Here is a 19,566-nt window from a genome sequence, read left to right as displayed (position 1 = left end):
ACATCCAAGGACTCATTCCAAGGACAACCAAGAAATGAAGGAGCACATTAAAAACAGAAAGGCAGTTGGTTTTTGCTGGTGGTAGCAGCTCAAAAATCTTCCAAACAAGTTTCTGTCTTTGATGCAAATGTCCTTAAGTCTATCTTTGTTTCTGCTATAGTCTCAGAATTACTCCAACCCAGCAAGATATTGAATAGGTCATCTTGAGTAGATTTCTCGAGGTCCAAATCCTGATGAAGTACCAAAACATGACGGAGATATTTTTCTGCTGCAAATTCATGACTCTATCGCTCTCATCTGAGGAAGGTGAGCCAGAGGGGATCTCAGAGACCCTGTGATAGCTACTATCTTCAAGAAAATCTGATTACAGTAACTACAGATAGGATTCCCTATTGTATTTCACAAAGAATGTCATTGCAAGGACCCCTGCCCCAACCATGTCCACAAACTCCTCCCCGAGTCTCAGTACAGATTCCATCCATCCAAGGACACAATGTCACGATCTTCACTATATGATTAAATAGAAACATAGGAAGTGACATTAACCACTGAACATAGCGTTCTTTGATGTCCAAAAAGATTTTGATTTCACCTACAGAGGTGGACTATGAAGAATCCTTCTCAAATTTAGCTCTTCTCAGAATTTTGTTTAAACATTTATGTCTGCTGCACAATGATGTACCAGCTCTAATTCTAACCAGACCCAATTCCAGTGCAGAATGGAGTCATGCAAGGCTGTGTCATTGCACTGATCCTCTTCCTCACTCTAGTATTGCACCTTATTTCCAACAAGCTCCACAGCACAGAATAAGGCGGAAACTCTTCAACCTTCATTGCTTTCATACTAGAACCAAGATCAGCCCAACTTTAGTCAGTCATTGGTTAACAGTGTGCAGAGAACATTAGCGAATGTTCACACTCAGAAACTGACTTCCATATCATCACTGATTCCTTCAATATAGCATCTGGGACCATGCACCTTAAACTAAACATCTGGGAAACTAAGGTCCTCTGCCAACCTTCCCTGCTGAACAATACCACAGTCCTCTGACAGTCAAGATCCATGACAAAACCCTGATCATATCTTGGGATCACTGATCACATATTGGAAGCCACTTCTCAGTGAAGGAAGACATTAAGAAATTCCCCATCACCTCCAGTGAGCCAGCAGAGCCTTCAGTCAACTGATAAAAGCACATTTGAAGACCAAAACTCATAATAAACACCCAGTTCATGTTCTAGTAAACATCAGTGATCCCATCACTCTACCATGCATCAGAGATAGCAACTGACAGCAGGGACCCAAAACCACTGCAGATGTGCCACCAATGCTTTCTCTGCAAAATCCTCCAAATCTATTGTCAGAATGGGCAAACCAATGTCAGAGTTTTCTCCCAGATGAACATCCCCTAATTGAGGCCTTCTTTAAAAATTGTAACATCTTCTCTGAATACAAGAATCCCTGACCCGTGACTGCACAAAATAGAGGAAAAGCATCCAGAATGGCACTGAGAACCTAGCATTTCTACTATGGGAGCATGCAGAGACCCAGCAAAGAAACTGAAAGTAGCACATATCCCAGCTACCCAAACAAGCATCACCTACTCCACTTGTAGCAGAAACTGCAGATTTCGCACAGGACTCGGTAGCCACCATAGGGACCATTGAATTGGAACGGAAACAAGTTAAACTTGAGCATGGTGGACTGCCCAAGAGGATGCCTTCACAGAATTCTGTCAAAAGTATTGTACTAGGTTTATGCATAAATCATCATCAGGTTTCACAGTTGGTTATTATTTCCTTAAAGTCCTTGAAGTTTGTCATAGTGTTTCTTCATCTTGTAAAGAAAAATTATTTGTTGTTTACAGGATTTGCAGTTGAGAAATAATCTTTAGATTTCACACTAATACTCAATTTGATTATTTTATGATTGAAAAGAGATTAATGGGTCTTCAGTGGTTGGTATCTTTGTAGCAGCTTTCATTAGTGTTCATATAAGAGTATTCGTATTCCTCCTTGTTAATTGCAGCCAGATAGCATACACTTACATTGCTTGCGTTACAAGCTTGAGCTCATTGTTGTTCAAATAACTGTTACTCACATACATTATTTTTAATGAAGAAACAAATCCAACAGACACAGTATTGGCTAGGGCAGTTTTATCCTTCTGAAAATTCAACTACAGTGTGATGCAAATACAATAATAAAATCCTGAAGTTTGTAGAAAAATTTCAAAAACCATTTAGCACATCAAAACTACGGCAATACTTTGCTTGAGTAATCCAAACTATTCCAACAGTCCTGTTTTCCCTCAAGATACCCATTTTTTCTTCTGCTTCTGATGCATATCCAATCGTTCCTTAAAAGCTGCAAATATCCTGCCTCAGCCAAGTGCTTGGGAGGTGGGGGTAGTCAGTGGACAGGATAAAAGACAAAGGGGAAAAGGAGGGAAAAGACAAAAGGAATACTGAGAAATGGATTGGGTGGAAAGACCAAGAGGGAACTTTCTCCAATTAGGAGGGGAGAGGGGTGGGTGAGGGGGTGGGAATTAGTGAACTGTGAAATGACGGGATGGCAACCATGAGTGAAATTCTCGCCAATATTCTATTAGCTACTAAATACAAACTGAATTTGGAAAGGGGGATTTGCAGTCATGTTCTTGGTGAAAAATGCCAGGACTCAAAAATAAAATGCCTTGCAAGTAGTTCTGAAGCCAGTTCACAGAATTTTGTTTAAACATTTTGAAATTTGTATCCTTAAACTGAACTTGCACATAAAAAGGGATTCAAAAACTCGCAACAACCGTTGCTGATATTGGTGGTATTAAGGAGGTTTCTAACTTGAAATTTCTGAGGCTAACAAAGTAATGAGAGCAACAAACTAAATTTCACTTCTTACACACGTGTAGAACAGCTTGTGATATTAGAAATCCTAGATTGGCACCAGGCTTAGTGAAATCCTTTAAACGACATGTCCATAAAATTTCATCCTACTGCCACAAGAAGAAATAAGCTACTGAATAGATGACTAGATTTTTGAATTTAACGAGCCATGTACTCCACCTCCATAATCACTTACTGGATAAAGGATGGCACTGGAAGAATATGTCAAGGGCTGCATACATATCAAGAAAAATAAGAAGGAATAATTCTCCATGGTGAATGAACTTAGAGGATATTATTTGTATTTGACGAGGATGATTTTAAGATAAGATATCTTTATTAGTCACATGTACATCGAAACACACAGTGAAATGCAGCTTTTGCGTAGAGTGTTCTGGGGGCAGCCTGCAAGTGTCGCCACGCTTCCGGCGTCAACATAGCATGCCCACAACCTCCTAACCTGTACGTCTTTGGAATGTGGGAGGAAACTGAGCACCCAGAGGAAACCCACGCAGACACAGGAGAGAACGTACAAACTCCTTACAGACAGCAGCCGGAATTGAACCTGGATCGCTGGCACTGTAAAGCGTTACGCTAACTGCTACAAGTGCTTGGCAAAGACACAAGCCAGATGGGAGACGTCCAGGTGTGGCACACTGAGACAAAAGGGTAAGCATTTGAAAAGCAACAATATGGTCAGGGACTTCTAAAAGGAAAAGACAGTTGCAGTTTGCTAGGACTGTGGGGTCAAAGATGAGGATTTTAAAAGTGGGTATATACTGGAGAGTTTGAGGAGGAGCCAGACACTACCTGATGAGAGAGAACCATTCACAATGTTGGGAAGGTAAGTTGGGTCTTCATTTGGGGAAGGAAAAGATGTGGCAGAGATGAGAGCTAACAGATGGTCTCAATCAAAGCCATTATATTCATTTACGAGGATATATCTTTGATAATTTTGTTTAAACATAATAATCTTCAAATAGTGCTTAAAAATGAAACTTTCATTGAATTAAGTCTTCCAAAACAGTCTATTTGTTAAAGAGGGATGATGGGGGCAGAAACAGAAGAGTTCAAGGAGATACTTGGTATATCTTTGCAACACTGCATACATAATTCTGGAGTAAGTCCTTTGGCAGAGAAGAGCAGGGCCTAATATTGTTTGATGTGTTCCAGAAGTCTGGCAATAATGACTAAGTAAGATGTGTACAGAAATATTAAAATCTGCTCCTTTTATATTAAATGGGCAAAGAAAAGATCACATTAAGGGAACCAACAGTATGGTAGAGCTTTATTGGGGTTACAGACATCAAAGGTGAAAAATGAGTGTCTGATTGGAAACTTTTTTTCAATTATTGACTCCGCTATCAGAATCATAGGTTCTCTGTGGACGCTAAGTTTAGACCGGAAATGGACATTTTCAGGATCTTCCTGAGCAGGAACAAATAGCACTTGGGAATTTCGTAATAGCAAACTTCTCTGCACAAAAGACAGAATTCTGCTTCATTGTTTAGATATCCAAGGCATGTAACTTATGACTACTTCAACCCACGTACAAGGCTGAAACAAGGGAAGGATTTTTCCACAGAAAATGGATGCAACTCCAAGGAGGAAGTAATAGTCAATAGTGGTGTATCACCTATTACCTTGGAGTATAATTCAACCTTATATTTGGAACAACTCTTTACAAAAGCTCTCAAATGTGGACTGGAAGATATTACCTGGAAGTTAAATAAAATAACATAATTTGAGAATAGGCAGCAAATGTAGGCTATCTAATCCTTTGAGTGCACTCCATCATTCACCAATATCACAGTTAATCTTCTACCTCAGCTCCATTTCCTATACTATCCCTATATCCCTGGATTCCCTTAATACCGGAGAAAACTATTTATCTTTGAATATACTCCACAACCGAGTCCACAGCCCTCTTGGATAGTGAATTCCAAAAGGGTAAAGAAATTTCTTCTCAGCTCAGTCCTGAATGGCCAACCCTTATTTTTGAGTATGATGGTTCTAGCCACCTGGCCAGGGCATTCTGTTCTGTTAGGCCTCATAACATTGTGTAAGCTTCAATAATATCTTCTCCAATACTCCTGCCACTTTAATGAATACAGGAAGAGTCTATTTAATCACTCCTCATATTGCAGATATTACTTCAAGTCTAGTGAACTTCTGATGCATTCCCTCTCTGGCAAGAGTGCTACCTATTTTTTTTTTAGGTAGTAGTGTAGTCTTTTTCACCTAAGTGCAGTGCCATCAAGGTCTGATATAACTGCAGTTAAGACACCTTTGCTCCTCTACTCAATCCTCTTGTAAAAAAGGCCAACATACCATTTGCCTTCAATTATTGCCTGCTGCACGTGCATATTAACTTTCAGTAATGTGTGTATGACACCCAAATCCCTGTGATCAACATTTCATCAGCATTTAAAAATACTCAGTTTTTGTTTCATGCAGCAAAGTAGATGACCTGCCTTTTTCCACATTATATTCCATTTGCCACATTACCAACTCACTTAACTCATTTTTATCCCCTTGAAACCTCTTTACATTGATTGGACTTATTCTCATACTCAACCAATCTACTTTGAGTTGCACAAAAACTGTTCAAGTTCTAACTGATGAACACCATGTTCAAATTTAATCTACAAGATCGTGACATGATGTGCTTGCTGTTCACCATGTTGATGTTACTTTGTATCTGCTGATCACCACAAAAAGGGCTCACCACAAAGGTCATTTAACACTATCGTCATGGATGGATGTACCTAAAGTTATGCACTTGGAGATGGCAGTTCAGAACCAAATCAACTCTTCATTCACTGATTCAACTGAAACTTGAACTAAGCAAATTCAAGGCACTTCAGAGTACTTTTGTTGACTGATACTAGTCTGACTTCTTCCCATAGGAAAACACATGCGAAGCATTTAACCTGATAATTATATACTGTACTTTTAAAATTCAAAATGCTTCTGATCATGGGGGAAGAAAATGAGGATGCAAACACAGAGCTCCACTCACCTGCATCCAAATGGCAGCTGAATTTGAAAAAGGTTCAAAATTTAATTTTATAATAGCAGATGGTCTAATGGATGCAGTTAAATTACAACTGGCAAGTCACTGAACCAGTGAAAGATTACTTAAAGATGGTTTCACACTGTAGTAAAAATTCAATTTATTAGACTTTATCACATAATTTTCACTGATTCTAAACTGAAACTGATTTTCATAAAACTAGCCTGATACAAAACTTAATTCAACATTATTGCAGTCTGAATCTTCCATCTCTGATGCTTGAGCTCATATTTAAGACAATAAATTTAATCTCTGCTTGACGTATCAGCCAGCCATCAAATTATATCTCAATCTACAAACCAAATTCTGAGTTTTCAGAAATTCATGCATATTTCTATTTTAAGTTTTGATTACTTATAACAGCAAATGTGATCAAAGCTAAATTTGAACTTGTATTTATATAGTGCCTTTAAACCTCCCAAAGTGCATCATACAAGTATATTCAGGCAAAAAAAAAATCAAGCCAAAGAAAGTAATTATTTGTTTGAGTAACTAAAAGCTTGCTCAGAAAAGTAGATCCTAAAAAGAGAGAGAAAAGAATAGGTAGAAAAGTGAGGAAAAATTCAGAGCTTAGAATAAAATATTAAAGATGTGTCTGGCAACGATGTGGCAAATAAAGTGCATAATGCACAAGACTCTAGAGCATAGCAAGCATAATAACTGGATAGGGGTTGTATTACTGTATAAGATGTAGGACAAGGTTGTAATCCAGAAGTCTAGAATAATGATCCAAGTTTGAATCTCACAAAAGGTAGCTGGGGCATTTAAATTCAGTTAATTAAATTAAATCATCTGGAATGATCATTAAGAAACTACTAGGTTATTGAAAAAACCTAACCGCTTTGTTGGTAGCTTTTAAAGAAGGAAGCCTGCCATCCATATTTCATCTGGACTATATGCAACTGCAGGACATAGCAATGTGGTTGACTCTTAACTGCCCTCTGAATAGACTGAGTAAGTCATTCAGTTGAATCAAATGAGTCAAAACAAGAATAAAAGTGGTCAGAACAGCTGGCATGGCATCAAGCTAAGCACTGGATTCTGGTAAGGATAGCTCAGTTGATCCTGCAAAACGCTCCTCAGAAACATCTGGAGATATGTAATAATTGGGATACAGAAAGTCAAGCAACAGCTGTTGCTTGTCTGTTTTTCAGCCAATGTTCTAAACTCCTTCTCATAATCCCAAATTATCTCTAGTCCCACCAACAGAAAAGACCCACCAGAGATGGCAGCACTGTGGTGTACAGTTAAGAAGGAGTAGCACTCCTCAACGCTGAATCTGGGCTCCATGAAGTCTTATGGCATCAGGTCAAACTTAATGCTGATTAACACCTACTAGCCTCCTTCAGGTGATGAATTAGACCTCCTCAGTGTTGAAAATCTCTACAGAAAGTCACTGAGAAGGCAGATTGTATTCCATGTTGAGGACTTCAATATCTATCTTTAACCAGGCTGGCTGGGTCCTGAAGGATATGGATACCAGATTGTAAGTGATGAAGAAAAAACATGAGAGTAAAATCAACGTGACATCATCCTCATCAATCTACATGCTGCAAATTGATCCATGAAAGTATTGGCAGCAGTAAACTCTACAATCCTTACAACAGACAAAAGAGATGCAACTACCTTTAATTAGGAACGGCTGAGAACACAGATACTACAGAGGTTGTGACCCAGCAACATCCAATTTGTGAAGTGTTGTTCTTCAGATCCAATTGTGCTTTTGGCTAAACTGTTCCAAAGCAACTGCAATACTGCCATCTACCTGAGAATATGAAAAACTGACTGGATATCTTGTGTCCAGAAGACAGAGGACAAATTCAGTCTTCTAATTACCACCCCACTGGTTGACTCTCCATTGAACAACAGATTGATGGAAGGCAAGATTGACAGTACTATCAAGCAGCACTTACACACCAATACCCTGAATAGCTTGTGTTTCGCCAGGACCATTTGGCTGCAGACCTCATTATAGCCCTGTTCCAAACATGGACAAATGACTGTATTTTGAAGTCCTTTTGGCATCAAGGCAGCATTCAATAAAGGCTAACATTTAACAGTCTTAGCAAAGTTTAAGTGATTGCGAATTCAGGGGTAAAGCAATGGTTGGCATCCTGTCCATGTTGAAAGGAAGGCATCTTGGCCACAGCATATTGGCAGAAGGAGCTCCCCTAGCAGTGCCTACAGCCCAAACCTCTTCAACTGCTTCATTAAAGACCTCCCTATTCTCACAAGGTTACAAGTGCAGACATTCATTGAGGATTACACAATACCCAATTCCATTCACAGTTCCTCAGATAATTTAGCAGTATATTTCAGCAAGATCTAAATAACATTTGTGTCACCCAAGTGCCAAGCACTGACAATCACCAACAAGAGAGTAGAGCCACTATCCCTTGACATTCAACATCATCTTGGTGGGGAGGTGGGGGTTCACCAGTGATTAGAAAATTACTAAATAGCTACATATAATGACTACAAAAGCAGGTGGGAGATTGGGTTTCCTGCAACCAGTGCTTCACCAGCTGACTTGCACCATCCACAAGTACTAGTCAGGAATGCAATGAAACCTCTCAGTATATTTCTAACACTACAAGGTTCCGAACATCATCCAGGACAATTGCAGCAAATTTTATTGACATCCAAAATCCTAAACATTTACTTCCTTCCCTCCACCCACAGGCAAACCTTGAAAGCTTTAATAGCATCTTCTAAAGCAACAAATTCTACTACCTGAAAAGATATAGGCAGCAGCTACATGGGAACAACACCACCAACTGCTATCACACATCATCCTGACTTGGAAATTTGCTGTTCTTTCATCATCATAGAGTCATAGAGCACCATTGCACAGAAACAGGCCATTTAGCACATCTAGTCCACGCCGGCCTGTTTTTTTTGCCCAGTCCCATCTACCTGCACCCGGAACACAACCTTCCATACTCATCTCATCCATGCACCTATCCAAACTTCTCGTATATATTACAATTGAACCCGCATCTACCACTTCCGCTGGCAGCTCATTCCACACTCGCACCACCCTCTGAATGAAGTAGTTCCCCCTCAGATTCCCCTTAAGTATTTCACCCTAAACCTATGACCTCTAGTTCTAGTCTCACCCAACCTGAGAGGAAAAAGCCTGCAAGCATTCACCCTATCTATATCCCTCATAATTTTGTATACCTCTTAGCTCTCCCCTCATTCTTCTGCGCTCCAGGGAATAAAGTCCTAACATATTCAACCTTTCCCTATAACTCAAGTCCTCAAATCCTGGCAACATCCATGTACATTTGCTCTGCACTCTTTCAAGCTTATTGATATCTTTCCTGTAGGTAGGTGACCAAAACTGCACACAATACTCTAAGTCTGGCCTCACCAACATCTTATACAACTTCAAAATAACATCCCAACTCCTGTACTCAATGCCCTGATTTATGAAGGCCAATGAGCCAAAAGCTCTCTTTATGACCCTATCTACCTGTGCTGCCACTTTCAAGGAATTATGGATCTATATTCCCAGGTCCCTTTGTTCTACCACACATCTCAGTGCCCTACCATTCACTGTGTAAATCTTACCCTGGTTTGTCCTCCCAAAGTGCATCACCTCACACTTGTTTGCATTAAAATCCATCTGCCACTTTTCAGCCCATTTTCCCCAGCTGGTCCAGATCACTTTGCAAGCTTTGATAGCCTTCCTTGCTGTCCACTACGCCCCCAATCTTGGTGTCATCCGCAAATTTGCTGATCCAGTTTACCACATTATCATCTAAATCATTAATATAGATGAAAAACAACAACAGGCCCAGCACCGATCCCTGTGGCACACCACTAGTCACAGGCTTCCAATCAGAGAGACAACCATCTACTACCACTCTCTGGCTTCTCCCGCTAAGCCTCATTGGGTCTAAATAGTGGAACTCCACACCCAACAGCACTGTAGGGCCACTTTAGCTATATGACCTGAAGCAGTCCAATGTGCTAGCTAGCTCAAGAAAAATATGTAGATGGATTATAAATGACTATACACAAAGTTAACAGATTAGTACAATTTAGGATATCGGCACAAGAGTTTCAAATAATCTCAAACTTATAAAGGGTGGAAGATGAGAAGGCATTAGGAGATCATTAGAATAATGAAGTTTGGAGGTAATAAAAGCATGAATGTTTATCTTAGCAACAGATAAGCAGATACAGAGTCAGGGAAGGGTGATTTTATGGATATGCCTATTCTTTGTGATGTAGAGAATGATTCCAATTTATAGTAATACTTATTACTCTTCCCCAACTATCTGATCATCATGGCATCTCTACTGCTGTGGATGTGCTCAACTTCCCTCATTTCTGCCTTTTTCCCAAGCTTACCATCTTCAAGTCACTAGCCATTTCCCAGCCTCGTTCTTCAAGTCATCAGTTCAGTGACCTTGAATGTGGCACACATCTGTTAGTCATCAATCAGATCTGGTGTGTCCACATTAAACATTATCACAGTTCACTCCTTTCAGTCAATTTGATACCTTACTCTGGATTCATCCAAAAACACGAAGCACCTAATCAGAATGATAAACAAGTTTTGAGCCCCTTTCTTTTAATCCTGTACTTTAACTTCCAATCTGGAAAAATCCCTCTGTCCTCTTCTCCCATCACTCCAAAAAAGCATTACAGGATCCCACACATTCCAATATAACATCCTGGAATCCTAACCATCCTAGCTCTGGTTCACATAACTGCAGTTTCTCTCTCTCTCTCTTCCGCCACCTCCCCTCATGGTAGTTGGTAATGTTGATAGATCACTAGTCTTAGACTCCGTTTTCTCCCTTTGAAAACTGCTCTAATTACTACTCCTCAACTACTTGCTCATCAGTGACCACTAATCCACTCTTTATCCCACCACTTCTACTCAAAAGGTCTTTGAGCACCGCCTCCCTGAACATGATCATTTCTCCAAAATGCCCCTAAACCCAACTTTCACCCTTGATACAAAGATGGCACATATGGGCTAAAGCAATGGTATCCATTACAGCTGTGGCATTAGTCTAACAATGCACCACATCCAAAACAAAATTTCTCCAATATTTCATTTAGTGGACCAAGCCTCCTCTTCCATCATCCATCACACTGTGCTGTTACATGTCTTTGCAGCTCATCTTAAGCAATGGTTTTCTTCAAATGGTCCATCCTTCGACACCTCCCCTTCCATCTAGATACTGCTGTTTGGTAACATTAACCACAGGCTAAAGTCAGTTTCATATATTTGCTGACTGTACCCAATTTGAACTCTCAACTATCTCCATTTCTATGATGCTGCTAGATGACTTGTATGATAACAAGTTATGGATGAATCACAACTTGTTCAACTGATCAAGACAACCAAAATTATCACCTGTGCCCTGTACCATAAATCTGCTCCTCTGCACAGACAACATTTCTGGCACTTGGGTGCATTACTCCTTAATCTTGGTATCTATTCAACTCAGAGATCAACAGGCACCAGATCCTATACATTGTTAAGACTTTCTTTCATCTTCAGTGCCGCAATGATGCTTGAGCTACTGGTGCTACTTCAACCTCACCACCACTGAAAAAAAGTTCAAGATTTTGTCAGCTCCAGATTCTGTCACTTTAAAGCTGCTTTCACGGGCATTTCATTGTCCACTACCATATATTTAACTCTATGTACTACTTTGAGCATTATTCTGTTCAAAACTCATTCACTAAAAACTATTTCACTTCCAACGGTAATTATAGCCAGATAAAATGAAAATATTTCAACTTTTCAGACAACAAATGTGTTATACCTATTTTAACTTACCAGAACGGCTAATGGAAGTGGTATAAATCCCATTCTTCTTGATACTGTATCACTATAATCTGTATATGCCTGTAAGACAAATTGTTCTCTATCAAACAGAACATACTGTAAATAATGGATTAATGTGTAAAAATATATTAATGTCAGTTGTCTGACAAGTGAGCATGAACTCCTTAATGGTTTGGTGCAGCATCCATGGAGACATTGATTATAGTCATACACCATAGAAACAGGCCCTTTGGCCCACTTGAGTCCACACTGAGCATTATACATCCATTTACACTAATTATATTTTATTTTACCCACCTTCCCCTCAACTCCCCTCAGATTCTACTACTCACCTACATACACAAGGAACCATTTACAGTGGCAAATTATCCAACTAATCCACAAGACTTTGTGATGTGGGAGGAAACCAGAGCACCTAGAGGAAATCTAAGCGATCACAGGCAGCATCAGAGGTCAGGATTGAACCCAAATCAATGAATCTGTGAGGCAACAGCTCTATTAGCTACAACACTGTGTTGTCCATTTTTGAGAAAAACATTATTTAAGTAGAATGGAATCCCTCAGAGGATACTTTTAGAATTCTCCACCCCAGACTACAGTAGATCCTGTGTTGTTAGATATATTTAAGATTATGATAGATTTTTGAACTACGGGGGAAATAAAGGGTTACAGAATCAGGCAGGAAAGCAGAGCTGAAGGCAACAAACACATCAGTCTTAGTCTTATTGAATATTGTCACAGATTTGAGGAGCTGTAAAACCTATTCTTACTATGGTTTATTTTGCTCAGACGAACCAGGGAGAAGAGAAATGCTTCTTTGGGCCCCAGAAGGAATTCTACTGCCACTGAATACATCCCTTCTATTTTATACAAGCTTATTTTTCTTTTATTTTAGTGCTCCAGGTCTCCCTTGACAAAATTCAAAATGTTGATGGTCTCTTTTACACATTTATCAATCTAAATTTAGATTTTCAGTAAATGCTAATTTACATATCTAAGCAGCCATATGGATCAACATCCTCCAGCAGCTTTCCACAATTAAACAGAGAAGTCTTCTCTCTTTGCTGGTTTGGAAATATACTGCAGCTCTGGAGGCACTTTCAAAACGATCTCCAATTTTGATCACATGGATTAGTTATTGATATTTGGATATCAATAACTTACATTGATATTTAAAAAAAACACCTAAAATCATTGAATTCTTGTTCTCAGATCTATTTTTGAAGTGTTTGCAGACCTTTCTATCTTAATATTGTTGCAAAATAGTTTTCAGTGGGCATCAAGAATTTTATTATTGCCCTTTCCACTTCTTGACTATTCAGTCTTGTGCATTTCTGAGAATGATGCATTAAAAACAGCCGGAGTCTTGTCATTTCCTAAAATATTTCCAAAGAAGCTGTTCTGTAAGAGATGGCTGAAAAAGACAAATAAATGGTTGCTGCTGATCCAGCCAGTGATTAATTGAGTACTCTCAATAAATGAGCATGTGCTTATGAAATAGTTTTCGGATAGACCGTCTTAGGCCAATGTTGCATGTAAGCATTCCTCGTGACTTTGGATGGGATCTAAATCTATATAAAATTTTGAGTCAGCAACTAATTAATTTATAGGAAAAGAAAACAGAGGCTTTTGTTCAAGTGCCAACCTGGCTTTTCCTCCCAGATGAATCTCTGCAGCATTGTAACCAGGCAGAAAAGCATCAAATTTTATGGCTTGCTTACTTTAAAAGTGCTAACTTTGCATTAATCTTCAAACCAGTAAACAATATTTATAATAATCCAATATATAATTCAAGAGGTGTCAAATATACCATTAGGCTCTAGGAGGACACTCTGTTGACTCGAAAGAAAGATGCTGGAAACTAAGAACAAAGAAGCACAGTAAAGAAAGTCATGACACCTGGTCAGGGAGAATATAGCTGAAATAGCTTTCTATTCTGCTGTGAACTATCTGGAGAACAGAACAAGTGAATGGGGATGTTTTGGAAACTGACATCATGCAAAAAGGACAGTCTGGCAAATTGTAAAGCATAAACATACACTTTGATAATTGCGGACCAGGTGACTAAAGTGATTGTGTCAACAGGAATTTGAAAGAGTCAAAGCAAATGTCTAGGAGGTATGTGAAGAAATGGATAAAAAGATGCCTCATAGATAACCCAACAATAATAATTCCAGAGACCAACTACTGAAGGAAGTGAGTGTCAGGGACTCAGAAAAGAACTCATCTAGTCATACTCTGGGCCAGGTTCACCTAAAGTGGGTAGTATCTAAATACAAGTAGTAAATTTTGGAAGTTCTGAAACTGAAGAGCCTTGTTTTAAACTACGCAGTAAATCTTTGGGTTTTTTGAACTAATTGTGACTAATAAAGAGGCATAGTTGTTGGGCAAAGTCATTTGTGTTTTTTTATTGCGTGCTGCATTTAATTGGCGACACTATAAACTTATAAAAATTAATAGTTAAAGGAAGTGCATTTAGGTACTTACATTTTTTTGACGGCTGCTAACCAAGTCAAATGCAAGGCTGGCTCTATACTCACTGTATACCTATGTACAGGAAAAAAGTGCAGATATTTTAGCAGGGTGCCCAGAACCCAGTCAGACAACGTGATATCAAAACGACCTTGAATGCACTAGATGGACCCAAACTTGCCGCAAACACTAAGCCAGACATGCTCAGTGGTGACCTATGAGGTAAATATTAACTTTTTCCCCAGATCCATGCCCCCTCAGCCAAATCATTGACATAGATTGTGAACAGCTGAGGCCCCAAGCAATGACCGCTGTGCTAGTCATACAAGTCACAGCCTGCCAGCTTGTGAAAGACGCATTCATTCCCACTCTTTGCTTTCTGCTTTTTTAACCGGCTCTCAATACACACCAATGTATTATCCCAAATTTTGTGTGCTCTTAGACTTGTTAATCAACCTTCTGTGGTATAGAGAAAAAAGACAGGAAAAAGTTGAGGAATGGTAATGTTAATCAGGCACCATAGTATAGAACAATGAATTCAAAGTCTGAATCTCTGGTTGTTGTTAATGAATAGAAAAAGATGCTTGGCTGATTCAGCACTGAAAAAAATGGATTCCCTGGTGACAGATGGGGAATCCCAGCACCATCTAGCTGACATTGCTGTTGGACCTCACCTGGAGTCCAGTGATGGAGCTAAATGACAACTGGGCTAGCATCTGTCACTCAGCATTACAAGGTTTACAGCAGCTGCATGCAAATCTGGGACTTATCTACCAGTGGATAAACACCAGCAGTTCTACTGGAACTACTGGCCAGAGCTAATATGGCCCAAGTCAATGTTGCAGTAGAAGATATAGAGATATTAGATAGGTTAAAAAGGTACAGTAAGAAAAAACTAAAAAGGTTGGCAGTACTCAAAGGAGCCTGAAGGTACATGAAGTACAGGAGCCTGAAGACCCACACTCTAACGATTTAGGAACAGCTTCTTCCCCTTTGTCATCAGATTTCTGAACAGTGCATAAACCCATGAACACTACTCGTTCTTTTTTTGCACTACTTATTTATTTTGTAATTTAGAGTAATTTTATGTCTATGCACTGTACTGCTGCCACAAAACAACAAATTTCATGACATGCAAGTCAGTGATAATAAACCTGATTCTGATTCATCTGGACTGGATAGGATGTATTACATGGCTTCTGAGGGCACCGTGAAGATAGCAAATTGAATTTCTAATTGCTTTCAATTATTACAAAAACAAATCTACCAGGAATGCCAGAAATCTAAAATAAAAACAAAAAATGCTGGAAAGATTTGCAAGTCAGACAACAGAGAGAGAAATAATGTCCCAGGTCAATGCACTTTCAGCAGGACTGAGAAAAGGGGAGAGGGGAGTAGAAAAGACAAGAGAAAGTCTGTGATAGATTTCCCCAGAATCAGGAATTATTTCTGCAAATATTCACTCTGAACCCCAAATGTAAATTTTGGCAAGACAAGTGAATTAGATGTGTATTTTGTTGAGTCTGGCTCATTGTTCACAATAACCACTCCAGCTACTCACAGCCCCATGTCTGAATTCATATGGCTGATCTTTCTGGCTGAAACCATTCTAGAGTTGAGCAGCAAGGCCGTCTGTGGCATATGGCCCTTCAATGATGTAGGGTGGGTCAAAACAAGGCCATGTCACTATATATACCTGGAAACCTTTGATAGAAGGTGAAGTTCTGCTCCCAGCTTCTCTATTCTTAAAGCTGTTATGGTATGTCAATGTTTTATTTTCAGAAACATTTAAAATCCATTTGAAATAAAATAAAAACGTTATTTTTAGTATCTGTCTAATAATCAAGAATAAAATTACCTTAAAGAACCTAGAAATACTTCAAATAATTAAAAAACATTAAAATAAATACAAATAATTAGAAAAATAAAACTTATTCTTCCTTTTCCTCCTTGTAACCATTCAATTGACCCAGCAGCAGTCTAAACTGTCACAGGATCCATGAGCAGATTCCTCAACTGAAAGACTCAGCAATCACATCAACCTTCCACTTCAACCTTTCATGTGGAGTCCAGGAATGCAGCTGGGAAAACACGCAGGTGAAGCTCAGCCAGCAAGAACATTTGCACTGGAGACCTTAATTTGCCAGAACTCACGTGGGTATAATTACCATCAGCTTCATGCAAAATTGTTGTCAAAACCCAGCAAAATACAGCTTATTGCATTCTGAAGTTGATACAAACATAAAGCTTAACAATAATTCAGTAGTGATCTGGTAATGTTAATTTTAAGAGCTACAAGAATGGCATGTTGATTAAATATCACATACCTGTTATAATACTTAAAGAATTCTTAAGAATTAGGCTAAAACATAATAAAGGAAACATTAACTGTCATTGAATACATTTCATATCACTTGTGTTTGATTCTAGAACTGGGTATTGAAGATGAAGCATTTTGTTCCCCACCATCTCAACAAAATAATTTACAATAATTTTACAAAACAAGTTAACCAAACTGACAGGCACCTCACATAAGTAATAGTGTCAATGGTTTTCATGGAATATAACAACTTGAAACATATCAAGTGCTTATCTATTTGATGTGCCATTTCAAATAAATAAGTGGAGATTGGATGGAACTTCATTGGTTAACAATGGTAAAAGGTATTATAGTGAAGTGCTTTGGAACTACCAATGGATTAAAAAAAATCACTATAAAATGCAAATTCTCTTTTACACAAATAATTATTAGTATACTCACATCAGCTGTAATATCATTGAATTTCGTAATAAAAGCATGTTTAACCACATCCACAGCCATTTCTGATGCAATTACCATGCAAACATCTGGAAACAACACCCAGAGATGGTCTAAAAAGAAAAAAAAATCTTCTTCAGATAATTTATTTTACTTCAGAGTTAAAATTTTGTGTTCACATTTGTCAATAAGAATTCAAATTCATATACATTTAAATATGATCTAAACAGACAAACATTTTAGATTATAATGAAGGATAGAGACATTCTTATTCTCATTCTATTCTAAACATTATTAAACCCTGATCTACTTTGGAAGTTTTTGCACTTAAAAGAAATACTGAAAATAAAATAAACAATTCAAATTGCAACCAAAGGTTAGTTAAATATTGTTAGATTGATGGATATATTATTCTGTAAAACAAATGCAGTAAAACTCTGATAATCCACTATCTGACCATTCAGAAATTCCAATGGCTGGGCATCTGGCTCACCAGGTGATGTCTGCAATTTCCTTTCACCAGGGCCCCAGTTAGCATGCTCCCTTCCTACTCAATGGGGCCCTCCGATTCCTGCATTCCCTGCCAATTTGCCAGGACTGGTTCCAGCACTCCCCATCCAGTCCCCAGGGTTCCATTTCCGGCATTCCCTTTAAATTCACTTGGTTCTTTTGGCTGTGCTCCCTTGAAACTTACCTGGTTCTGTTTCCCACAGTCTTCTGAAACTTAGCTGGCTCACCGAAATGTTACTGTTTAGTATCTTTTAAAAAAGTGAAATAAAATTGTGTTCAATTGTTAATAATATCCAATGGTCCAGAAAATCTGCGAGTCCAGCACCACCAAGTTCCTGAGCGTGCCGGATTAACAGAGTTTTACTGTAGATAATAAACATGCTTGTCACCCAGATTGGACTGCAAAATCAAACCAATTCGAGAAACCCACATGCACTCTTTTACCTGGGTTCCAAGAAAATTGTTCCATATTCCTCAAACAAACAATCAGCAGAAGTACATAGTTGTTGAATCTCTCCCTTATATCTGCAAACAGATTTTTGTCTACGTTAGTGATTATGAAAAAATTGTCTGAAAATTTATTTTGTTTCTTTGTATTTTGTACTGATGATTTTTTTTACCAAGAATCTCTGTTTTTTTCAAAAATATCGTATAGTGACTAAAGATTTAAAGTGCCTCCAAAATAAAATCACAGAATAAGGGAAACTATTAAAAGAAGCGTACACAGATTATAAAGCATTAAGGACAAACAACTCCAGCTCTTGGACACAAGGAAAGCCAGAGTGGTGACATCCAACTATGTCTTATTTTAATTGGCAGTATAAGGAATGAGGAATGGGTTTCCCAGATGTGCCAAAGTGCTGTTAAATGTACGTATAAACACAATGGTCATTACAAGACGATAATGGTGTTAAACTGTCTTCAAATATTGGAGGGCACAGCTTTAAGGTAAGAGGGGGAAAATTTAAAGGAGATTTACGAGGCAGGTTCTTTTCCTACACACAGACCAGTAGGTGCCTGGAATGCACTGCCAAGGGAAGTGGTGGAAGCAGATAAGATAGCAACGTTTAAGAGGTATTTAGACAGACACATGGACAGGCAGGGAATGGAGGGATATAAACCATGGGCAGGCAGATATGCAGTTTAAAATGGCATCATGGTTGGCACAGACATTGTGGACCAAAGGGCTTGTTCTTGTGCTGTACTGTTCCATATACACACACATATACATCTGTCCTGTATTTCACCATGGCTTTTCCCATCTCTGTACTGAAAAGGTTGAAGCTCCACATGGTTGAAAAGAATATAGATTCAAGCACCATATCACCAAATTTTAAAACTTACATTTATTCACTTTTACAAGACTGGAATCTTATAAGTAATGGAGTAGTTATCAATTTCACTGCATGGAAGCTGTTACGCTGTGCACCTACAACTGCACAGAATTACTGGAAATGCACAATATCTGATAATTACCCGTCCACAGAAGTTGTCTGGTAATTATGAGATAATGCATATTTTCAGTATTTCTGAAGTTTACAGCAGCAATGATATAAAATGTGTGCCCAGAAATTCAATTGCATAACAATCATTTTGGTACAAGTCATCCTTGTAATCCTGACCCAAATTCTGTGTCAGAGGCACGAGGACATGGACATTCACAACGTAGCATTCCCTTCAGAACTCTGCATGAGAACTTGGAAGACGTTCTTTCTGCAGCTTCCATTGGGCACTTTCAAGACAACCAAGTGTTTCCAAAGCAACATACGATTTTGAATCATTTTCAGACAAGCCCCTCATTTCATTTGTATCCTTCTGGCTCACATGTCACCACACCACAATCGAATTCAGAAACCAAAGGTACCAACCCCCATCAACCACAAATTCCCCAAGGACCTTAGATGGAGAATTTGATCTCCCAACTCAGTGATCCTCCAATTTTTCCAGTCACTCCATATATCTCGGTCCCCTGATCACCTGACCCAGTGATCCTTCAAGCCCCTAATGGAGGCTTTAATCTCTAAACTTAACTCATTGCCACCCAAATCCT

At 38.8% G+C, this 19,566-nt stretch overlaps 1 protein-coding gene across 1 annotated transcript in view; it reads right to left on the bottom strand.

Moving 5' to 3' along the window:
- The window catches only part of LOC127581985 (transmembrane anterior posterior transformation protein 1-like), a 75,040-nt gene that overhangs the window by 14,665 nt on the left and 40,809 nt on the right, over window positions 1-19,566 (bottom strand). The window contains 4 exon segments of the mRNA XM_052036861.1: window positions 11,768-11,836; window positions 14,264-14,323; window positions 17,010-17,119; window positions 17,961-18,041. Of these exon segments, the coding sequence (XP_051892821.1) occupies window positions 11,768-11,836; window positions 14,264-14,323; window positions 17,010-17,119; window positions 17,961-18,041 (320 nt within the window).

The sequence above is a fragment of the Pristis pectinata genome, chromosome 2 (assembly GCF_009764475.1).
Source record: "Pristis pectinata isolate sPriPec2 chromosome 2, sPriPec2.1.pri, whole genome shotgun sequence".
Lineage (NCBI taxonomy): Eukaryota > Metazoa > Chordata > Chondrichthyes > Rhinopristiformes > Pristidae > Pristis > Pristis pectinata.
This window is presented reverse-complemented; position numbering and strand designations above follow the sequence as displayed.